The sequence below is a fragment of the Dicentrarchus labrax genome, unplaced genomic scaffold (assembly GCF_905237075.1).
Source record: "Dicentrarchus labrax unplaced genomic scaffold, dlabrax2021, whole genome shotgun sequence".
NCBI lineage: Eukaryota > Metazoa > Chordata > Actinopteri > Moronidae > Dicentrarchus > Dicentrarchus labrax.
The window spans coordinates 12,955,502-12,980,964 of NW_026136710.1; the positions used below are offsets into that span (position 1 = coordinate 12,955,502).

At 38.1% G+C, this 25,463-nt stretch overlaps 1 protein-coding gene across 2 annotated transcripts; it reads left to right on the plus strand.

Moving 5' to 3' along the window:
• Positions 1-259: 259 nt before the first annotated feature.
• nt5c2l1 (5'-nucleotidase, cytosolic II, like 1) lies at positions 260-7,709 on the plus strand. Of its 2 annotated transcripts, XM_051413066.1 has the most exons (19): positions 266-432; positions 777-937; positions 1,623-1,696; positions 1,841-1,958; positions 2,235-2,330; positions 2,710-2,801; positions 2,944-3,001; positions 3,146-3,239; positions 3,352-3,405; positions 3,488-3,571; positions 3,663-3,698; positions 3,781-3,888; positions 3,979-4,045; positions 5,059-5,229; positions 5,313-5,364; positions 5,852-5,912; positions 6,825-7,001; positions 7,079-7,172; positions 7,261-7,709. In XM_051413066.1, the coding sequence occupies exons 3-18, from the start codon at positions 1,678-1,680 to the stop codon at positions 7,169-7,171; spliced, it is 1,380 nt and encodes a 459-aa protein (XP_051269026.1). In that variant the 5' UTR covers positions 266-432; positions 777-937; positions 1,623-1,677; the 3' UTR covers position 7,172; positions 7,261-7,709. The 2 variants fall into 2 exon arrangements, with proteins under 2 accessions (XP_051269025.1, XP_051269026.1); XM_051413065.1 differs by lacking the exon at positions 777-937 and having other exon boundaries at positions 260-432.
• Positions 7,710-25,463: the final 17,754 nt, after the last annotated feature.

Consider the following 25,463-nt stretch of genomic DNA (forward strand, 5'->3'; position numbering starts at 1 on the left):
TGCTTTGAATGAATACAGTGTACCAGTTCGGGTCACAGCGGGCTGACAGTCATCGGGAAACTCCTACCCAATTACGCAGGCGTACAGCCCCGGCACATGTGTGCGCCTCTGATAACACAATCTACGCGTTCAAAGCCAAATGTCATGCGGGACGAATGTGTGACCAAAGCTAAAGAAGAGAGCCGGGATGCGTGTGTCCTGCAGCTGTTTACATCACCAACAACTCCACGCCCACAAAACTTGGGTACGTTTTGGTCATTTAAATGCCTCTGTAGTGAGTGACGGCGAAAAAAAGTAGCAGAGTAGCAGAGCATCCGAGCAGTTGCAGGCTTCGTTTTAAAGTTTGCAGACAATGGACTCAAAGGACGCAATGGAAACAGATCCCATCGTCTCCTCTGATGCGCCCAGGGTGAAGAGAGGCTTTGACCAAAAGTGAGTCCATTTGATTTAGGTTAATATCAATGTCATACACAAATATACTCCGAGGTGAACAACACCATTAATGTTTGAAATATCCTTCCTACCATGCTTTAAACTGGTATTTTACAACACTATGATACAATATTGTGAAGTTTTGTAACTTTTCCCCCCCTCAGTTAATCTTTCTGTGTTTGATTGGTCACACCAGACAGGAGGAATCCACTTTCTGTATTTATTTCTACATTATTAACAAGTCATTCTCTTCAGTGATTTAATAATTATGCTATTTATAAATTATTCTTTTTACAAATTACAAATGCTTCCTGACACTGCTCACCTGCCTCTATCCTCTGAAGGATCCTATCACTAAATATTTTAATCAGCGGACACTGAAACCAGAAGCCACTCCTTCTACAGTACATCAGAAACTCTGGCCAGCTTTTATTTGCTGGATTGATCCCAGGAGAAAGATCCTCAGTGCTCAGCAGTAACACACTTACAAAACAGGAGCTTGCAGGTAAATTATTTAGAGAAACCTTACAAGTATAAACTGTCAGGCAAGGGTTGAGCCTTGGGCCATACAGACCTGAGGTGCTGCAGATAGGCCTCTCTTTCTCTGTCAGGGTGTCACTGATAAAGAGGAGCATCTGGTAGCAAGTGACACAGGAAACAATGTACAGTTACAGCGTCTGTTAAAAACACACCATGTTTTTAAAAAAAAATATCCAGTGCTGGTTTATTGGCAGTCATTTGAAACAGTGGAGGAGATAGCTGAAGGTAATGATAACATCTCTACCCAGCTCCACCTCTGCTGTAGGGACTTACAGCTTGACGGTAGCAGGGTAGTAAAACTACAACAAGGTAACTGAGGTCTGATGTAGATGAAGTTCCTGAATTTCTAAAAGAATCCTTTGATTAAAAAAAAGCCATTAAGCCATTAAAGCAACCACAAGGATACCTAATAATGTCACAGACTTTGCTTCAGGCCTACATAAACACAACATCTGGATAGAACTGATGCAAACACGCCGATAAGCAAATACCTGACTGTGTATTCTGCAACATACTGAACCTTCAGAAAACCTCACCACACACACAGATTGTGCAACTTACCCTATATAACATCTCTGAGATCTTGTCCTCAGACGTCTTTGTCCGGGTCATGTGTCTGTATACTTCAACTGTGTTGTTGTTGATCACAGGGTGTTCGTCAACAGAAGTCTGACGCTGGAAAACATCAAATGCTATGGCTTTGACATGGACTACACGATGGCAAGTATGTAAAGGCATCACTGCAACAGAAAGACCTGTGTGTATGAAGTTGTAAATCTCAACTCTATTGTATTGAATTCTTTATTCTGACCTGGCTACACAAGGTTTATTGGCTGGTGTTGTTTTTGCTGTGTGTGTTTGTTTGTAGTGTATAAGTCTCCTGATTACGAGAGCCTGGGGTTTGAGCTGATAAGAGACAGGATGGTGTCTATTGGATACCCTCATGAGCTTCTACGCTACACATACGACCCCAGCTTCCCCACACGGTTAGTTTTAAATCAACCTGAGGATTCATGTTACAATAAAATTGATTAATAATAATACAGAGTAGTCAATTAATTGGAAAAAGGAATCTGCAACTATTTTGATGATCAATTACTCTTTAAATAATTGCCAAACATTTCCATGATGGGCAGCTTTGAATATTTCTGGCATTTAATTGATCAATCCATCAATAATTAAAATAACTGCTAAGTTTCAATTATTGTTGTCATGTCTTAATAACCTTCACACCTTCGTCTCTCTTTTCCCCCCACCTACAGCGGTTTAGTGATTGACACCACATACGGAAACCTCCTGAAGGTGGATTCAAATGGGAATATTTTAGTCTGCAGTCACGGCTTCTGCTTCATCAAAGGGTAAAGTTGAAATCTTTACAGAATACAGTACAAAAATGTCGCCACATACTCTGTTTTTAAAGATAGATGGATGCCACGCATAGTTATTTAATGAGAAGGGAAGCACAAACAGCTAATTGTGACAGCACCATGATGGTCAGCTGAGATGAGCTGGCTAGACATGGTCTTTGTTGGTCTCTGGTTACAAACCGCAGCAGCAGATAAACATGAGGGTGTCTAATCTGTTTTGTTTCGATATATTATGACAAGGTTTCACAGAGAGAGATTTCAGAGCCATAAAATTTACATTCATGCACATTTGTTTACAGCTTTTCAGTCAGTTAGTTTTGCATGTTTGTACATTTGTAATATTAAACTGTGTTATGTTTGTGCTCCACAGGGAAGACATCCACAAATACTACCCCAACAAGTTCATTCAAAGAGACGACACTGAGCGTTTCTACATTCTCAACACACTCTTCAATCTTTCAGGTATAAAATTCAGCTGTAGAGGCAATAAAGATCTTGAATTTGACAGTTAAATTCATATTTTCTGTGTAATCCTGTAAGTATAAAAAGATATATATGATATCCTGTAAATGTTAGCTGACCTGTGTTTTTATGCATCCCGCAGAAACGTATCTCTACACCTGCCTTGTGGACTTCTTCACCAGATGCACGAGATACACAAAGTGAGTTTCATTTCCCCCATAGGTTTGACTCTTTTTCGCCGCTCCTGTTTTACCTCTCAGATCTGAACTGTTATAAATCAATCCATGAATTATTTGTCACACACACCTCACCACTTTTTCTCTGCTGTTACGTTTTTCTTTCAGACTCCTGAAGGGTTACCAGCATGGCGACTTGTTTATGTCCTACAGAAGCATGTTCCAGGATGTTCGAGATGCAATGGACTTCATTCACGATACGGTGAATTAACAGATTAAATTATACAGAATTGTGCCCCATTGTTGGCCTGGGAAATCCTACTTTGTCTCTACTGAACAGTAACTGGTATACTGTATCTGTTTGTGCTGTATAGGGAATCCTAAAGGAACGAACCATCAAGAATTTGGAGAAATATGTTGTCAAAGATGTGAGTAAACTGACAAGAATATGCATCAAAATGTGTTTGAGCTTTCTGACATACAATAAATAAATGAATATGTTCTTTACAGACAAATCTCCCTGTACTCCTGACCCGGATTAAAGAGGTGGCCAAGGTCTTCCTGGCCACCAACAGTGACTACAACTACACTGAGGTGAGCTTCTAATAGTGCCAATACAAATTATATGAACCTTCAAAAACATAATTTATTCTAACGTCTTATTTTTTTCTCCTTCTCCATCAAGTCCATTATGAAATACCTACTTGAAAGCAATGCTAAAGTAAGTGTATTAAGTGGTTTTATTATTAGGAAAGTGTCCATTTAATGGAGTCCTGTGAATTTAACATTAGTTTTCATTCTAGTCTGGAAGTCCGAAAAAGTCCTGGCACTCTTTCTTCGACCTGGTCGTCGTGGATACCAAAAAGCCACTGTTCTTCGCGGAGGGGACTGTGCTGAGACAAGTGGACACGGTATGAAATAGTCTCTCCTAAACTGAAGATTTTTACATGTTAATGTTGAACTGCAGCAGGTTTCAGTGATATGTTGTGTTCTGGACACAGCACACAGGAAAACTTCGGATTGGGACTTACACAGGCGACCTCCAGCATGGCACTGTTTACTCCGGAGGTGAGATTCATTCATGTGATTTTATTTATTTGTGGATTTTCAGTTAATTGTCACATTTGTATTTAACTGCACAAATAGATAGTGGGTGAAAGAAGAATATTTAGTACAGTTTTTACACACTAGGTGGTTATTGATATGTCCAGTTTGGGCCTATTTTGACTATTAGGTAGCGGTATGTAGTTTTCCAGACAGAAAGTCGATGGGATTCTGTACAGACAATAGTGATTGATTTATTATTAAGGTTTATTAGGGGTTATAATTCTGGTGAACATTTGGGGCTGTAATTTAAGATTATGGATAAGGAAATATAATTAGACCCCAAATGCTCACCCTTTACAAGGATAAATAAATGTTCAAATATGGAAGCAAAAAAGTTTCATTTCAATATTATTGATTTTGATATTCATCTAATTAATTAATTGAATTTAAATGTTTTACTCTGAAAATCATTTAAATTTATGTGGTTTCTAGGTCTTAATATTAGATTATTAGGTTGTTTTTAGTTCCACTATGTTTTATGTGATTTATTTGTTTATATAATGATATTATATTATTATATTATTATATATTATCTATAATTTATAATTTTATTGTATTTTGTGTTTTTTATTGTACTTTACTTTGTATTTTATTTAATTGTGGTGTGGATTTGTTTAAAACATAGTTTTGAAAGGTGCTATATAAATAATGTTTATTATTAGTTATTTGTTATACTTTTAAATTTAAACTTGCTCATCTGAGCTTTTTTTCCTTTCAGACACTTTTCTGTCTGAAAAAAAGAAGTACTACAGAATTTTAAATGACCTTGGATGATTTTTAAAAGTAAAATAATTGATTCAATATTAATTATTTAGCAGTGGTTAGATTTCACAATTGCTTATGTCTATAAGATTATAATTATTACCGTCTTATCTTTCCCTCCATCCATACAAGTGTTTTTATGTGTGTTTGTGATGAGGATGAATTTGTTCATTCGTGCTTATGTAATATTTCAAATGAACGTCCGGTTGCAGGATCATCAGACATCGTCTGCGATCTGCTGGATGTGAAAGGTAAAGACATCCTCTACGTTGGCGACCACATCTTTGGCGACATCCTCAAATCTAAGAAACGTCAGGGCTGGAAGACTTTCCTGGTGGTACCGGAGCTCATCAAGGAGCTGCAAGTGTGGGAGGAGAAGAAAAGTAAGAACAAGCAGACAACATCCGGTGTTATTGTGATCATTTTGTTGATCTTCAAAGTCTTGATGACTTTCTTGGTTTTGCAGATCTGTTTGAGGAGCTGAAACGTCTCGACATCTTCTTAGCTGAGATTTACAAGTGAGTTTGTGTCGGTCTGTAGTTGTTACATAATCATATCTTATTGAATGTTAACTATAAACAGTTTATGGTGAATGATGAGTTCACATGGAATAGATGAATACATTATATGATTTTTAATTTATACCCTAAGAATGAATGAATCTATAACATTATTCCATCAGTAGTAAAGGCATTAGTTCAATCTGTATCAAGTATAGTTTTAGTAATTCATGATTTGTTCATGATCTGCCGTAGTGAACGTAAAAATGCAAATTGTTAAGGAAATCGAACAAACTGTCATGTGTATGATGTTAATAATTAAGTTTAACCTTGTTGATGTTTTACACCCACTGATTTAAGCTGCAACAACTGTGTCATTTATCAGACATTTACCAAGTTTTAGTAACATTGTTGCCATGCCAACATCTTACTGTACAAGAGCTTTAATGTCGTTAGGTGAAGGGCTGAAACAGCTGTTATTGTTTTCTGTGTTTGTCGTCTGAAGGCATCTGGACAGCGGCAGTCAAGAGTGTCCCGACATCAGGGCCATTCAGACGAGAATGAAGGTGAGCTCCACATATCAAAACACATTTTTTAACACTGCTAAAGAAATCACTGTTTTAATGACATAGGGGGCTCTTGAGACCTCCTTCCCTTTATATTGACAGCTCAAGTCAGTGCAATGAGAACTTTGTTCATAGCAATACATTAGATCATTAACAATGTGAACTAACGGGACATTTGTTGCCTACTGGGAGGCTCGAAATATGTACATTGCAGCAATAATTTAAAAAAAAGTTCTTAGTCTTAGTGATAAGTGCGTAGGATTAATATACTAAAAGTTATATTGTGTGCACACTCTGTGTTTTCATCAGTGGAATCACTCTTTAATAGAGATTTTATTTATTGAACTCTGTTGAAGATTAACAGGAAGGTGCAACTAGAACCAGAATATAAATGTTAACTTTTATTTACTTATTTATTTAGCACTGCACCATATTATGCATGTATAGTAGAATTTAGAGAAATACACAGGGTAAAGGGGTTAGTTCATGGTTCACAGTGACGCTGTATCATTTACTGACTTAATCATAAAGGTATGGATGATACTATGAGGAAAGGTATTTGTTTTATACTCTGCCTTGTTTATTTACCTGTCTATTATTTGTATTATTATTATTATTATTATTAGTAGTAGTAGTAGTAGTAGTAGTAGTAGTAGTACTGTGTATTATTATTATTATTATTATTATAAAGTGAGTTCAATCGATGCACAGTGTGTGGGATTGTTTGGTTTTTTTTTTTCGAGGCCAGAAAAATAATTTAAAAAACCTTTGAGAATGCATAACTGCTACAGAAACCAACACCAGGGTGTTTTGCTAAGCTCAGCAGTTATGTTTCAGGTGTTTTTCATGTTTTATTACTCTCTGTCTGGGTGTTTTGTTTTTGCTGATGTGGTTGTTGTTTTGTGTTTACAGGTGCTGACCTACAGAATGGACATGTCCTACGGCCAGATGGGCAGCCTCCTGCGCAGCGGCTCCAGACAGACGCTGTTTGCCAGCCAGCTGATGCGTTATGCAGATTTATACTCGTCCACCTGCATCAACCTGCTGCACTACCCCTTCAATTACCTCTTTATGGCTCCCCCGGTCCTGGTCAGTCCTCACCCATGCTACACAGAAAATAAATCTGTATTCTGTCATAGTTTATCACAACGGCAATTCTCTTTCAGATGCCTCATGAGGTAGCGGCTCAAAACTCGGCTGACTTCTGTTCATCGGAGCTCACCGTCACCAACAACATTGTCACGATGAACAGAAGCTAAGGTTATTATCATTATGATGCAGTATTTGCATATTACCAGATCTTCCCTGAATTCTGTTAATAGTTTATTAACATTTCTCTCTCTTGCAGTGCTGAACACAGCTGAAATGTTTCAGAAGAAGAAGAACATGAGAAGATGCTTCAGAGGAATCTTCTAATGTGCTTCTAAGTGTCATATGGACAGTTCTCACTGATGAAGGTGACTGTTTGCACCTGTGCTTGTATAAAGGGTGTGTTGCAGGCACGATGTGCCTCCTTTACAAAAAACTAAACGTATTGCTCCACCTAGTGGAAATGCTTTGCCATGCAACGTTTGATAAATTAACCTATAAATAAAGTATGTTGAGATTTTGGGATTCAAAGCAAACAGACTCAGGGTTACTGTATATACGAGTGCATATTCGTCTTAATCTATTGTTACATGTAGTGGTGCATGTGCACTTTCAATCTCAGGTTTGTGTAATGGTTTTTAAGAAGTAACTTTATTTGTTTTTTTTGTGCGACAGAAATCATTTCAATAAATAATTCTTGTGATCTGTTTTTGTTGTTTTCATCAGACTACAACAACTTTAACTAAACGTACCAGTTTATATAATATTAGAGGAGTTCAGCTAATATTAAAGGACATGCTCCAATCATTATTTTACAGTGTAAACGGATTTTGAGACTGAAAGGGGGACTACTTGTTTTGTAGAAAGTAGTTTCAATGAAACATTTTCACAGTGAAGTCTTTGGATTATTCAGAGTAACCACGACACTGTTTCTGGAAAGACACATTGCTGTTGAGTTTCTCAGATGTAATATATCTGCTCTTTGAATAAAATGGAGGCAGAAATCTCAGAGACAGATAATGTGAAATCTGGGCAAATAAAACCAGAACTAGAAGTTGGTAGAAGCAAGTTAGATAATAACTTGACTCTTTAAGGTTTTCCTTCTGTACTACATATATTGTCCACTGGATGGCAGTGAATCACCTCTTCAACAGACCTGAAGATGGATCTCTCTCTCTCTCTCTCTCTCTCTCTCTCTCTCTCTCTCTCTCTCTCTTGTGTGTGTGTGTGTGTGTGTGTGTGTGTGTGTGTGTGTGTGTGTCTGTATGGTTTTATCACACAGTTTTATCACACTAAATAATTATCTATTTTCCCAATAACATGGATCATGTGATAACAATAAAACACAGAAGAACACTTCCCCAGTAAACACAGCAGCTGATCTACCGGCAGGATAAACTCCTCCATGTTCCCCGAATGAATCTTATTCTGCTCTTTTCATTGTGTCAGTGAATGTTAATATCAGGAGCCTTCAGCTGTGCCTTCACTCATCAACAAAAGCATTCACATAATCAAAATGTGACATTTGTATATATATATATACATATATATACATTATATTACTGGACTATAATTAGTAATGCATTCATGTGTATCAGTAAGCATCACTAATGTTGGAGCTGCTAAAGGTGGAGCTAATATTTTAAGGTAGCTCAATCTATGTCAACATATCAGAATTTATTAATTGATCATATTTTGTATGTTTGACAGTTTGAATCTGCAAAACTAACCAGTAACCAAAGTTATCAGATAAATACAGTGGAGTGAAAAGTACAATACTTGCCTCCAGAATGTGGAGCAGAAGTAGGAAGTAGCATAGCATGGAAATACCCAAGCAAAGTACAAATACCATGAAAACTGTACCTAAGTATGGTACTTGAGTAAATGTAGTTAGTTACATTCCACCACTGGTGCACATAGTCTGTATCTCCCTCTGGTTGTCTCTTTGGTCCTGACAGTCCTTCCACCAGAGTCGAACCTTCATCAAAAGAGATGAGAGGAATTTGTTTCCTCTCTCTCTCTCTCTCTCTCTCTCTCTCTCTCACACACGCACACACACTTCCTTACTGTGTGATATCAGTGCACACATATGATTATGTATGAGTGTTTTTTTTACTCTCACAGGAAATGATTGCAGCAGGGTTGAAGTGTCTCCGAGTATCAGGATCAGTTTTCCTGCTGTGCTCCTGTTTAGAGGAGCAGCTTGTTTATGGAGCATCGGCCATTTTAGTTAATAGTGATCCCTGACTGATGGTATCTGTCTCATCTTTAATGTTGACGTAGTCATCATCATGAAGCCTCCACTGATGTCAGGAAACAACATGAACCTTGGCTTAAACTCATTGGATGGAAATAAGAAAGAACACATTATATCAGGAGTAAGATCCAGAGCTGAGTTTGACGTGTGTTCTGTTTACTAAAATGTTTCAAACTCTACTCTGCCTTAAAAAGGCAAAGCACTTTAGGTCCAAGAGTGTAGAACTGAGGAAAATGACTTTAAAGGGTTTTGTTGCTAAATTAAGTGTTTACATAATATTGGAAATGTGGCTGTGATTTGTGCTTTTAATGAAGTTATTGATCTACAAAACAATCTTAAGGTCACACTTGAGCGTTGACCCTTTTTTTGAAGTTCAGGTAGTCTGCCTTTGCATTGTCTGCATGATAATACGGTCCTGCCGAGGCAAAAGGCATTCATTTCCATTTGATGACTCACTTGTTTAACCATCGCTATGTAAATATATGATAATAAAGACAACATCTACATAAAATAGAGAGATCATAGCACACTTAGGCTAGCAGTTTGGTTTGGTAGCCAACAAGTAATTTTAGTTGATTTCCTATTTATCTATATCTTTTCTTGGAGCCTAACGTAATCTTTCTTACCTTGATTTTGGTTTCTGAGTTGTGCTGTTTCAAAACATTTTACCTTGACAGCAATGGACCTCTAGTTCTTAAAAACTAGCTGCAACACTGCTCTTTTTAAAACTTTATTCGAGCGACTTTGTGTGTGTGTCAGAAATGCTTCAATGACAGATATTAATGATTACTGCAGTAAAGTGCTGTTATGCCTAAAGGCAGAGTACCCTAACTCAATTTGAGTGTTTGAGTGCAGTGAAACAAAGAAAAAGAATCTCAGCTGATGTTTGGTCATTCTGCTTTGGTTCATCTGTTTTTTTTTTTTTTTTTTAGAGGTTTAGGCAAAGACATCACACTATTTTCTCCAACTTGACTCAAAATATTTGTCCACATGATAAAGCAGATCTTGAATGTTCAAATAATGACAATAATAATAAATTAAGGGCTTTTGCCTTTGCACAGAAGTCCATACACCTTTATTAAAAAATAAGTTTTCAAGAATGATTTTCAATATTTGAAAATCTGTGTGTGAGAATCCTTATTATTTTCTGTCAGTGCAGATCTTTGGCTTTCCAGACACTTGCTATGTGCTGCTGCATTGTTTTGGTCTTTCAAATTAAACTTTACAGGCAAATCCAAATTAGGATACACCCACTGCATTTACTGGGACCTCCCCCTTGCAAACACATACACAAATACACACATTTCCTAGATGATTTCATTTCCTGTATCAGGGCTATTTCAGTTTATTTGGATTTCCTTTGTCATTGTCTGCTTGTCACCTGGATTTATTGTTGTTGTTTTCTTTCTTTTCATTTTATTCTATTGGTCATGTGTTTTATTTTCTCACCTGCACAAATGCTCAGCTTTCATGTCTCCTAGCAACCGTCAGTAATCAGTTTTTGTAATCATTTCTTGATTGTTTTTTGTCATTGTACACATAAACTAACCTTAGAGCCCCCCAGCCTTAATTTCATGCAACGTTCTGTATTTAAACTTTCATTTGATCATTTGTCATAATTTTTATTTGTATTATTGAATGATGAACAGTGAACAATTACAAAATGTAGCCAGATCTTTGATTCTACACACTTATGGGTGGCATTAAGCTGCCACTCTGCTACCTATCTGTGTGGATGTTGTTGTTGAAATTTGTACTGAAGCTTTGTGTCTTTGTTTATATCTTAAGAAACTAAATTGTTGGAAGAAACTGAAGGAAATGACATAAGATAAACTACATCCCTGCTGGTCATATTTAGTCTGCAAACAAGTCTTCTGGTTCAGGGTGTAGCAAATTGTGCTTCAAAAATATTTAACCCTTACTGAAAAGAAGCTCCTCCACAAACACACAATAACATGTTTTTACCTCTTTAAGTATTTCCCTCAAATGGCATCTAACAAACACAGCTGTAAATTTACTTTTGGTCACACACACACACATACACACACACACACACACACACACAACAGACACAGACACACACAGACACAGACACACACACAGACACAGACACACACACACACACACACACACACACACACACACACACACACACACACTTTTCTTCCTCTCCTTGACACAATACACTTCACTGTGATATAAGATCCGTCTCCACACACACAGCGTACCTGTACTGCAGAGGTGTGAGAAGCATCAGTTTCTCTGTGCTGTTTTGTTTCGAGTTTCACCCACATGTCACTCTACATAAATGATCTGTTTACCTTAAAATGATGCAACACTTGATCAAACCTTTTGTTATTGTATTAACACAGAGGAGGAAGAGGAAGCTGTTTGCGCAGCATGTTTCTATTTCATTATATCACGATACAAAATGTCTTTTCAAAGTGCATTGTAGTAACCCCAAGAGTATTACATCTGATACGTATACACTTGAAAGCAACACTGTACAGCTTCATATTTTATTAAAATATAACAATTAGCATTTTATGCTGTGGCTTTTTATTTACATCACAAAATATGTATCCTATCTTAATCTCAAAGCTGTTGATTTTCACAGAACACACCAAACCAGTAACATTTTGAAATTGTGATTTTCCTCTTCAATTTAAGTCTTTTAATTTCAGAACAAATACTCTTTCAAACACTATATGACAGTATGTTCTGTAACTGCTCTTTCCATTAACGTCATTATCTACACTTAATGTTCAAGCTTAAGACGTCGTGTTTTCTTAGCTGTGCCACTACATCAAACTGACATATTGTAGACGTATGCAACAGATTTTTTTTTACACATTTACCAACATTTAATCTGAGTGAAACATTGTAATTTAATTTCCTCTAAAAAGGAAAATAAAGGGTTTGAACAAAGATTGGCTGCACACTATGAGTTAATAAAGTATTGCTTATGAGGTTAAAAAAAAAGACTAAAGTTTCTTACTGAATTAAAGCTGTTCTGTGAACATTTAAGAATCACTCCAACAAAACTAACTCACACTGTGATATATTTTCCCCTCTGAACAACCGCAGAAGCAAGCAGGCCATTATCAGGCCTGATATTTCAGTGCTTCAGTGTAATAATAATATTTACATTTTTACAGAGGAATAAGGTTCTTGTTTTTGTCAGTGTTCTAGTTCTTTACCATCAGACTCAGTCAGGCATAACGGTGTCAAATTGACTATTTCAAGCCTATATCAGATTTTTACACCTGATAACGAAAACTGATTTCTTTTAAACATCAAATTCTGCTTTTGTCTTTCCCAAAACAATAATGATGAGCAACTGAAAAAAATTATTTAATCATCTTTATTCAGAGAGGAGGTGAAAAAGAAAAAAACATCAGTTTCTGTTGATCAAAAATGGTTGATATAGCACAAAGAACAAATTATTTAAAACAATTTAATTCTGTTTATTCCATATTATTGTCACGTGTTTGAACAACAGTTTTCTTTACAACAACAGTGATTTCATTTATGTTTAAAAAAACCTTCATTAACTACAGTGTAATGAAAACTGACAACAGGCCCACAGACACATTGCAATAGGAAAAAAAAAACCAAACCCAAACATTCGTTTTATGCGTAGCACTTTGAATATGTTGTGTTTTATGTATTTAATGAAATGCAGATGTCATTATCTCATTAGCTTGTATTCTCTGTACTTTATTCTGCACATGAAAAGCTGCTCAAAAAAAGCACCGCTGACATGTTTCATTGCTGCTCTATGCAGTCAGATAACTGCAGAAGCACCACCGTCCCCCATTCCACACATTCCAGGATTTCCCAGCAAGCATTGCAAGCAAGCCTAAACAAGTCACGTTCTTTACTCAGGGAGAATTTCACACAGTCGAGTGACTGAGGTCTCCTTTTGCCTTCCCTTTAGTGTGCAATCACATAAATGCACTTTTACAACTGAGTTTTCTTAAACTCAAAAGTATTTTTCTGAAGCCACAAAGACTCAAACAAATTGGGCTTTAATTCACACAATCATTCTTCCACCTGAAACGTTGCACTGCAGCAGGGTAATCTGTGCCCAAAACTATGCTTCCTTTCTGGTTTTAATAATTACTTGTGTCCTTTCTGCTGCAAGCTTGTAACAGCAACTGGACTGTGGTTAAACATTTCCACCCAGAGAGGTCTGCTGACAGTCATCAAAACAAACAAACCTCTTTACTCTCTTACTTAAGGGTTCGAACATGAGGCACATACAGGAGCAGTGACACCTAATCTCAACACAGAGAGAAAGAAAGACAGAGAAGAGAGGGCAAAACGAGAGGGTGGGGTGGGGGGGGGGGGGGGAGAGAGGGCCTTGCTCCCTACATTCCTCCCAAACCTCCCCTCCCCCCATCGACCTGCTGCTACCACTGAGGATGCTCAAAAACACACATCAACCTCTCCCCCCCTCTTTTTTTCCCCCTTCTTCATCTGCTTATTTTACCATCAGCACACTGACACCGTGTTTGTGTGATGACAAAACAACACACAGGTAAAAAGGAAAAACACAGGAGACTGAACTACACTGAAAAACTGTGGATTTAACAGAGAAATTCATTTGCCATAAAATGTACAAAACTTGAAAATCAAGTTCAGATAATGGAAAGATTTCAGGTATTAAAATGCACCAGAAATATATTTTTTTAATTAAGTATTTCAGGTTTTATTAAAGCTAATTTGCTCTTCTTTGAGCATTTTTACAATTCACTTTACATAATCAGCCACATTTGTCATGAGCTGTGTTGTAAATTAAAAAGGTGGGTAAATTCCAAACAATGCACCAAGATGGACAAAAATCTTTATCATAGTTTGGAAAAAGCACAATGTAATTTGTTTTCTTCCTATTTTAGAACTCCTCATTCCTAAACGAACGTCAGTTCAAATGTACACATATATTTAAATTTAGGTCATGAGGGCTTATGTCGGCCAACAAATGTGTGTAAACTCGCTTCTGTAAATACAGAACTGGGTAAACAGTTTAGGAGGCTTTGCTCCACGCCACCACCTGCCATCAGTCATCAGCTCCACTTCTACACAAACTCGTTTTTGAAACGAGCCCTTTAGCACCAGTTTAGTGTGAGCTGGGGCCAAATGCTATGACAATACTATTGCACTGCTAGAATGGATGGTACAGTAGTGCAACATTGTCAAAGCAGCTGACCTCAGCATGTGTCAGCACGTGGACATGAGGACAGCCATTCTTCACTGCCAAACTCCAATTACATTTAAATAAGCAACAATGCTGTTTGTCTGGATCGACTGTTGGGTGTTCAAAGAGGAAAAGGCAGGTATGGAAATCCTCAAATTGTGTTGAAATCTGGAATTAGCTGATTTATTTGGTGTTTAAGTGATCAAATTAAATCTAGAGTCCAGATATTTGACTAATTCAACAGTGTCCTAACTTCTACAAAATAAAGCACAATAACAGGTTGGATTTTATATGTACACACACTCATAATCACATTTAAGGAAACCACCGTGTGCAGGTTAAGAGTTAAGGCAGTAAAGGGAGGTGTGGGTCTCTGTTTTATCAGCCAATGCCCTTTTAATATTGCACTGCTCATCTCAATGTCCAGTAGTGCAACAGAAAAAGGGCAGTGGACAACAACATGGACACCATCAGACTCCACTGCACATACTGACTCAACTATCCACCTTTTTCTCAAAAAGAAAGAAAAGAAAAATAAATCACATAAAGTACATTATAAGCGGATTATAAACTCCTGTGCTTTTTATTTCTAAAATGAATAAAAACTATAGTTAAGATCACAGAATTACTCAAATGGAACAAAAGTCAATCTGGATTTTAAAGTTTGCAAACTGTTGATAATCCCCCCCCCTTTTTTTTCCTTTTTTAAATAGCACTTATGATTCCTCTGTGTGAGACCAAAGTTAGGATATTACAGTTTAACAATATAACTTTTCAATGGTGGAGCTAAATGAACTTCCTAAATTAAACAGCATTGGTTACTCTCACCCTGGGAGAATGGGAATTTCCCAGCATGTGGGCCCATACTATTCTCTCCAGTGAATGACATGCATTCTAATTTTGGGGGGAGAAATGGGAGGTTGGAGACAGGGGAGGGGGGGGGAGACACACTCCCAAAGCTTTCAGAGAACTACAGGCTGCCACCCCTCCATACCTAAATTATCAAATACATTTTCTATCATTAGAGAGTTACAATAAATCCCTCTGCGCCCAAATGGTCGCTGGAAATAAACACAAACAGGCGGAGACGAAATAAAGTAAATTGATTTCTTCTAAAGAAGGAGAGAGAGAGAGGGGAGGGAGGAAAAAAAAACTTCACAAAAAGTTGCTTTGCTCCGTTTACAGAGAAATTACTTCACAATAAACTGCAACAACACCTTAAAATAAAAGCAAAAATACGTCCTGCAAGTTTGCACAATCAACGCGTCGTTACACAACACACAGAATCTATACCATCAAAGGAAAAATCTCCACAACAGCACGACGCTCTCTCATACCTGATCCATCTGATTATTCCTGGAGAAAAAAACACATCAAGGTGCTCTTGGTTTCTTTATTTTTTTCTTCCTTTACCTGTTCCTGAAAGCTTTACGTTTTCTTCCGCCATACATCTTGTGTGAGCGGCCTATACGCCTCCTTCACGTTAGAAGCACTGGGTCTGCTCTGCAAGCCATTCCTGCCAGCTCACAAGCCCCACAGTACAATACTGACGACTTGTTAGATTGCACAACAGCCTATAGGTTGCACACACACACGCACACACACATATATATATATACGCCAACACCGTGAAAACGTCCCCCTCAGAGACCCATTACACTATGATAACAGCCCAATAAGGTTTATCTACCCACAAGGCGTTAAATCGTGTCCTGATCAAGTTTTGGAGCGAGCTTCCAGATGCGCAGCGCACGAGAGATTGACTCAACTCTTATCGCTGTTTTTTCCTCCCACAAGTCGCATAAATAACCAGCCGATCTCCGCGTCTCGACCTCTGCAAGTTCCAACTTTGCGCGGAGCTCCTGACCATTTACGCAAAGAAAAATCGGCCACAACTCACAGCGGACAACCTCTCTCTCTCCCCCTCCTCCTCCCCCTCCTCCTCCTCTTCTCACTGCACAACCACCTCCTCCTCCAAAATCATGAATAGTATCTAGCCAAGGGAGGGACAATCCGTTATAGGCAAAGAGAGAGAGAGAGAGAGAGAGAGAGAGAGAGAGAGAAAAAAAAAGTTGTCCATAAAACAAAGAAAAGCAAACCCTCTCCACAAACCACACCTCGCGGTCCGCTGCTTTGTGGATTCACGCCGTCGTTCCCGGCGGGCTGGAACCGACTACACACCAAATGTGCGGAGGTTGAAGAGCGAGAGAGAGAGAGAGAGCGAGAGGGAGAGAGAGAGAGAAAAAAAAAATCGCAAGTCTTCCCATGCACAAGCACACGGCCTCGCAGATCCGGACTCCATCTTTGACTACTTGACATTCAGAGCCTGCCGGAGCAAATTCCTCGTTTGCATGCCTCCCACTGATTGGCCTCTTCCTGCGCTAGTCTTTGCTATATGGTGAGCCATTGGTTTGGTTTCGGCGTGTTCAACATTTCCAGCGCGCACGGGATTGGCTCCGAGCGGGGCCGCGTCACACCGCGCAACGAATGGCTGCCGTCATCTGTGTCCCATTCACAAATTTCTCATCCCCCCCCCCTCTCTCCCTCCCTTCCTTCCTCTCTCCACTCACTGTATCTGGATACTTGATCACTAATTATTTTATTTACATTTTGGCGCAAAAACCCCTTTTGTGCAGTTACAAAGGGGATTATAATTAGCCTCTAATTGGCCTCAGGAGGGACAGTAATGCTGTTCATTAAGCTCAGATATGTTCCTAAAAACCGGCTTATGTTCTCACACAGGCAGCGGGGATCAGGCCTATAATATTGATCGATTTAAAACAAAAATAAAAATCGCTTTTTAATATAAAGACATGTGCGCATAGATTTATCCCTTAATTAACAAACAAAAAATAGTTTAATAAAATTAAATAATAATTAGGAAATAATAACTAAATACGAAATTGTTCTTAAAGTTGCGCAAATGTCGCAGTTTGAGTGAGAATGTGCGGAACGAGCATGTGTGATCTGGTTTCCGAGGGATCAATGGTTGGATCGGATCACACGGGGGCTGGAGGCGGACCCAGTGGGCGCCTCGGCCCCTTGCGAAGCTTTGATTGACGCACAGAGAGGAGTAGCGGGCTGTGAAATTTGGCATTCCTGGCCAGAGGAGCTGAAATAATGGCATTATCCAGTGGGAGAGGGCCCACTTTTTACTCCCCTCACACCCACCCGACTCCAGCCCACTCAGAAGGGATCTGATTGTGCAGCCAGTCGGCAAAAAAATGTTTGATGTAAGGCGGGGCATGATGGATCCGGTGCAGGTTTGGAGCAGTGATGCCCCTTCTGCCTCTCACACAGGCGAGTGTCCTGTCAAAGTGCTCTGAAAACTGAAACAGGAGGACTTGTGGAGGCATTTTGTTTAATTATAACAATTCTAATTATATCCTCTGATTTCATAACTGCTGCTAAAACTGTATGGTTTAACCTTTCACAATTCATGAAGTAATAAAAACAGACAGAATGGAAAGTCAGGCTCGAGTGCCTTAATGATGAGGTTATTTAATCTGTCTGAAATTCACATGATGGACATTTAAAGACTCAGATAATCTACACAGGATCAGGTGTTCACACTGTGGAAGTGAGTGAATCCAGATTATATGAGAATAAAAAAGCTGCAGCTACTTTTGCTCATTATGTGAGATTAATTCTGGGACACAACAATTTCAGAAAGTATTTAAATAAATCAAATGATTCAGTGTTGATTTAGGATTGATTTATAGCTTTTAAATCTGATTTCATGGAGAATATAAATAATCATAATCTACCAGAACATCATTCACAGTTTCCTTATAAAACCGTCAAACTGTTTAAGTGATTCAAAAGTATTTAAAAAGAACTTTAATGACTTTAGTTGCTTTTCCCTTCACAGACACTTGTTTGTTAAAATCATTCCACTTTGGAAAAGGACACACATGCAACATAACTAATGTATAATATAAATAATTGATTTGTTGAAATGTTTTGTGTCTTTTTATGGCTTTAAATCAGAATTAATTCAATCAAAGTTCATCTGAAGATGTTAGTTTATCTGCTCCGGTGAAGTGAAATGAACCTACTGAGAGATACTTTTTCTTTTTTTCCACCAGATTGGTGTATTTAAAATATCAAATCAATTATGTATTTACATTTAAAAATAAAACCTCATCCAATAAAAGGAGATTTTAAAAAATGTCATTAACCAATTTTTCCTTTGTCAGATTTACAGATATCTTAAAATCATTTTAAATTTCTGTTATTATCCAGTGGTTTCGATGTATTCAAAGATGTGTTTAACCTTGTGTTTATTTCAAATTTAAGATTTTTCATTCTTAAAATAAGGAAAATCACACCGTTACTAAATAACTAGAATTTAATTGATGGCAAAACACTGAAAATGATCATGATTAATTGTAAAATGTGGCTGTATTCACAGAAATCCACACTGAAAAGAAACTACAACAATTTCTTATGATTATTTCAAACACGTGTCTCCTGATTTAAACGCCACAATTGGCTCAATTTTATTCAGTTTTCCAAAAATTATTCTACAGAACTGTAACATTTTAAAATCAAACAATTCATTAAAGCAGTTGTTTCATAGTAACAGCCACAAATGAATTTTACTGTAGTTGAAAATGCAACTTGTACTGAAACCAGGCCTACAATCTGAATATTGATTTATATTAATTCCTGAGGTATCTGATAGTGATATAAGAGCTTTAATAGCATACTTTATACACACTCCTGTAACATAGATAACTCATATAATCCCACAAAATTAGCTAATTTCATTTGTATTTTAAAGAATCATAAATTAAACAATTATGTTTTAATCGATTTCTCACACATTTTCTTGTTTGGCTCCATTTTTAAAAAGCTGTTGGACGTGTATTTTGTATTTACAGAACATCGACACCAGCAGCTCAGATGTGTTTAAGCAGGTTTAATCTACAGGAAAATACAGAAGGTATATAGTAGTGGGGGAAAACCTTTTTTGAAGTGTCCCTTGTTGAAAGCAGACAAATAACCAGAGAAAAGAGAAGACAAAAACAGAGACAAAAATTTTTTTGGGAAAATATTTCTTCTTAAAATGAACCTGAGGGGAAAGTGCCACAAACACCACTCCCTGGTTTTAAACTGCTGCCTGTGTGGGGTGTCATGGGGGCTGAGAAAAGCCTTTTAAACATGGGAGTTATTGTTCCCTCTGTTTTTTTCCAACCTCCCATCCTCCGAAAATGTACCTCCTTTCTTCCTCTGCCCTTTAACCTCTCCCAACCCCCATCCCTCCATCTCACGTCTCTCTCCCCACATTTCCCCTCTGCTCTCATCGACCAAAGACCAAACAACCGTGATGGATCGTCATTGATAATTTCCCACCAAAAAAAGCCCCCCCCCCCAAAAAAAAGGTTAATGGAGAAGTTTTTTGGGGGTTGGTGGGTGGGAGGGGAGTGAGTTTTCTGCTTCATCTTTTTCATGAAGTAGTGGTAGGAGACCCCACCCCGAGCACCGAGCCCCTGTGCACCCTGTCTCTTCCAAAGAGGGCTCCCCTCCTCCCCCTCTGCCTCCCTCTTGAAACAGACTCTATGGACTGCATGCATGACATTCCAGCTGTGTGGGTGGCACAGCCTTTTACAGCGTCTCCAACAGTACACAGGGCTCCTAAAGCACAACAGCAGAGGAACCTCGACCCCATGGATCCATCCTCAGATATACTTCTTCACCCTGGAGCTCGGCTGTGCTCCTCATTATCCGTGATTTTAACCTGGGATATTTAAAGGGAAAGGCCCAGACGTCCACAGAGCTGGATGTGTAAAACAATAAGTCCCTAAACAACACGTGTCTCTCCTTCTTTACCTTTAACCCCTGAGGACCCCAGGCCATCTTTAACAGCAAAAAAAAAAAAAGCTTTGCAGGATTGTTAAATTAGCTTCATACTTCATAACTTCTACAAACTATATGAGAAAAGGATTTTTCAACGTTTGACACGTTTTAGAAAAAGCCACTTTATTATGTAAAGAGATTAGATAATACAACAGATTTTCTATTAGTGTTGAAACCAAATTTTAGACTGTGTAGACTCATGAGACTGTCATAACATCAATGAAAAAAGATTTGGAAATAAAACAATTTATTGATTTCTGAAGCCACCTATAGATGTTTCTTTTAAATACTTTACTGTGCCACAATAATTTAATGTTTCTGAGTTAAAATATCTTCATTTGTTCACTTTTCCAAGCAAATATTGATATTTTGTTTGTAATTAAATCAGCATATATTTCTGCCACCCTATGAATATTTCTCCAGAGCCATTGAACTGTATACGCTGCCTTCAAAGTCTTAAATATATATATTTGGATATCTGTTATTGGAGTAAGAACAGTTTGTTCATAAGAGGTCTAACAGGAAGTTAAACAGTTAGTATCATCACCATGATAACATACTACAGTAGATGTCTTTCTGACTTTTTTGCAAAGGAATATTTGTTTATGCATTCCCAATTAACATGTAACAAAATATTTTCTTATTTGGCGTGATTAAAATACTTTCTGGTTATTTCTGTATTTTTTCTCCTTCATGAAATGTGCAGGCCCAGTTTGTGTTAGTGTTAGTTCTTCAGCAGTCTTCTACATATTGGAATTAATGAGGTCCGAACAAAAGATTAAAGAAATATATATTAAGGAATAAAGGTAGTTATAGTTACAGTTATTATCATCATTATTATTATTACACATATACAACAGCAGTGGGAGCTTGTGTATGACCCCAAACAATGAAGAAGTGAAGCCAAAGTCAACAAAACACAAAGGTTAGAATTAAAAACAGGTTAGGAAAATTGTTGAAAATGTAACCCTTTAACCCTCAAACTACATAGAAAAAAAGACCAGATAGATAATGACGAAATAGAAATTACTTCTGCCAAAGAGGACAACGCCTGCACAGAATAACTAGACAACGGGTCCTATTCACATGTCAGGTCAAGTACATTTTATTTATATAAGCCCAATGTCACAAATCACACATTTGCCCCAAGGTGCTTTATAATCTGTACAGTATGCGACAGCTTCTATCTGTAGATCTTCATTTTGAATAAGGAAAACTCTCCTAAAAAACCCTTTGATCCTTTTATTATTGTTATTATTAATATTATAGCCACCATATTCCTCCACCAACAGAGCTGTAGGGGCAGCAGCCAATGGAAGAACCAAACAAACTCCACTCCCTCACTTCCACTCCACAATATCCTCCATTAAATCAATTAGTCATGATCCCAGAGGGTTATTTCAGAAATTTATTGAAGCTTCAAAGCTGCTGGTGGGAGACATCGATTCTGAACCGCCACCGATAAACAACAACCCTCATCCATAACTCACAGCCGCCCGATAAGTGTACATGGAGCTTGTTTTTCCACTTCCACTGTCCAAAGAGTCCAAAGGATGAAAAAACTCACCCCCATTAACTGAACTTCAGAGGAATTCCTCACTTTACATACGGAATGCACTTTAGGTCAAAGGGCAAAGGGCCAGAGGGGAATCCACCCGCGCCCAGGCAGGCAGGCAGGCAGGCCTTATTTAAACAAGCCTGGAATGCCTGGTTGGAAGAGAAGAGAAGAAGAAGAAGGGGAAGGAACCTCTCTGCCATTAACATGAGCAGGGGCCACCGCCAATAAATACCAGCACTTTTTTAAATTACCTGCACTGGCTGACTTCATGTGCTACTGACTCTAAAATTTATTATGAACTTTTCCTGGTTATATATTCACCAGTCAGACTCGGAGTAGACATCTGCAGCTATGAAAAAGAGGTAAAATCACTGTACATGTTTAACGTGTTGTGCAGGTACATGATCCTGGAAGTGCAGTCAACTCCATAAACGTACACTTTCTCCCCTTTTAAGTAGCTTTAAGGTTGGAAAAATCCTCTTTTTCACAACTCTTTGTTGAGAGTGTTTTGTATGACTGCCACGTTTCATCAAATTGAAATATTTGCATAATTTTAGAGACATTTCAGCCTTATTTCAGCCATTCTACAGACATTTGTGGTACATTTAGCAACTGTGGGCTCTCCACTAGAATTTACAGAATATATAGAATATACAGTTGTTTTGTGTTTGAACAATGTTTTGCTGCACAGCATGAGTTTAAAGTTTAAAAGGTTAAAGGAAAAAAGCAGCTGCACAAAGGATTAATGCTCCTATGGTTTATTTCATCTGCAGTTTCAATGACTTAATATTAGGAAAATATGACCTGAACTCATGCCTTTGACTTGCAAATCAAAAGAAAAAGAAGAGGGAGTTCCGGTCCCTCTAAATTAAAACCAATGCTCATTTCTGCAGCATTTTCTGGATGATTGAGGCTGCCCTCTCACCTGCCCGTCTGTAATTTCAGGATCAATAGGAGAAGACCCTACGAGCGCCTCTAAATACAAAACTCTGCATTCCAAGCGTGGGCCAACCTCTCCATTTTTTAGGACCATCTCGCCAAAATTTCCTACAAATGACATGCTACAATCCCCATGGCCGTGGTGGAATTCTGTCCACTTCAGGGCTTCAAAGCTGCGCAGGACTCGTTGGCCGGTTCTGGCCAATAGGTGAAGAGGGGTGGACCCTGCCTGCCTTGACCTCAGCGACCTTCGCCACCCACCCACCCAGTGTCCTGCTCCTCATCCCCCCACCGTCCACTTCACCCATCCATCTAGTAAAGGAGCCAGTCAGTCAGTAGGTCATGCAGGCTGTCCATCTGTCTGGCAGTTTGAATGAGTTTTGGAGCAGCTATCAGCAGTAAAGAGCACACAAAGTCTTAAATTTAGAGTCAAAAGTTCATTTCTGAATGAAACAGTAGATTGTACCTCAGCAGTTATTAAAAATAAGATCAGTATTCATGACATCTTTTCATTAAACAGGCTAATGCTCAGTGAGTGTAATTCCTTATGCTGCTCTTCATATACAAGCATTTATCCTACATTTGTCTTTTTATTCCACTGACTGTCCACCTACCTGTTATCACTGAGCAGCTAAAGTGAATCAGACAGACAAAAGGCTTCTTATCCACTACAGAAACAAGTACAGTACAAGCTCAGAGAGAAGAACTCAGCATTTCCGCAGCAGCCTCTCTATAAACTCTTGACTCAGCGTCTTTGGTCTGTCATTGAGGCAGCCATTTTCCCATGAAGGCTCACGAAATCTCTCTCCCCCGGTGCCCTGCAGGAACCAATCACATGACTTTGATGAGAGCATGCCTTTAATTTCAGTTAACTGCCCGATCAAAGAACGATTTCTTTCTTTTATTGTTCTCATTCAGGTCTCATGGAAGGCGCCCGGGGAAAACACTCTTGTGGTCTGTCTGCACGCTGGTCACATTTAGCTGTGAAGGCACTGCAGCGCTACTCAAAGATGGTCATTTGGAAAAATTGAGGTAGAGATATAGGTTGAGATCTCCCTACACATGGTTAAAAGCATATTGGTGTGTTTGAGTACAGAGACTACATCAGGCCTTTCATAATTCTGACTTCTCTGACAGTGTTTTCAGATATTTGTACTGTGTCGCCATCTGCTGGAGAAAGTTGAATTTGCACACAGTTGCCAGTGGATACCGACACCTTCAGCTAAGGCAGTGGTTCGCAAACCTTTTTTTTTGTCCCCCTTCAGACAGGGGAACTAACGATAAAAAGGTCCAAGCTGATTTTTTATGAAATAAAGGCCAAATAGCATCAGTAAACACTTGTTTGTTAATTTTCCCTACATAAACTGGTTCCACTCTGTGTTTTTCCCGTTATACCCCACCCGCAGTGGCTCTTTGCCCCACCAGTGGAACCTGCCCTACAGTTTGAGAACCACTGGACTTTAGGCAGGAAAGATGCTGATGTTGTTTGGCTTCTCCCCCCAAAAAGTGCACGAGACATTAAAAATGATAAGTTTCACTCTTCATTGTAAAAGTAGATTCAAAACTCTCTCTCTCACCTATATTCTTGCACGGATTAAAATGTATTTAGAATCAAATGACAAATACAATTCAAGGCAACCCAAATTTAAAACGACATTCTTTTTCATTTTGTGCAGTGAAGACGTTATTTCACAATACGACCTTTTTCATGACAGCCATTTTGACGTAAAGTATAGTTTAACACATAGTAGGGTAAACTCTGGTGTTACCAATGATACTAATTAAGGTCCTGTCCCATTAAGTGTAGCAGAGTATTTACAGTGAGCTAACAGCAGCACCTCGACTCTGTCTGACCACAGTGGAACAGAACCGTAATGACCCTACTATTTCAAGTAAAAATGGCCGCTGTGATAAAGGTCTATTGTGGTCTATTATTGGAGTTTGTTGTTCTGTGGATTTAACATTGTTATACTGTGTGTCTGACAAAACATCCTCACATAGGAAGTTGTTTATTGGTTTAAGTACTTCAAGCACACAGTCTGGCTTTAATTTGTGCCTGTAGTTTTACTCTTTATACTTTTATAAAGCTTCATTTAAGTTTTATCTTGTTTTTACATGTTTGATATCTCAAGATGAGATTTTTGTCTCTCTCTCTCGCTTTCTCTCGCTAACTTAGGCTTTACAGGTGGTGTTGGAAATAATATTTTCACCAGGCAAGTTTCTCAACATCATAGCAAGATTTGCTGGATTAACCTGAAGTGTAATTTCACAAATCCATAAAGCAATTTATGTTTAATTTGAAATAGTATAACTGTGTCATACTTTTTCTCTGTGTATAACATAATTACTTTGATTGGGCAAAATGGATTGAGGAACAGGCAGCACTACTGTGACAAGAAAGTGAAGGAAGTTCATGTTTTATTCATTTTGTTGATTATTATTTTCAGTGATGAAGTGAAATAAACTGAAAATATTAAAATTTAAGTAGTAGTTTCATTTTTCACTGTTTTATGTTGTCTGTTTTCATGAGTTGTGAAAGAAGAATTCAGATCCTTTATTTGAGTAAAAGTACCAATCAACAATATAAAAACACCTCTAAAATACAATTTCAAGGTCCAGTATTTAAAATAGACAAAAAAAAAATCT

Excerpts from the sequence above, each read along its gene's own strand:
- nt5c2l1 (XM_051413065.1), top strand. The coding sequence starts at position 353 with ATGGACTCAAAGGACGCAATGGAAACAGATCCCATCGTCTCCTCTGAT. Across the intron at positions 1,697-1,840 it reads CATGGACTACACGATGGCAA|TGTATAAGTCTCCTGATTAC; the intron begins GTATGTAAAGGC and ends GTTTGTTTGTAG. Across the intron at positions 5,365-5,851 it reads TTCTTAGCTGAGATTTACAA|GCATCTGGACAGCGGCAGTC; the intron begins GTGAGTTTGTGT and ends TGTCGTCTGAAG.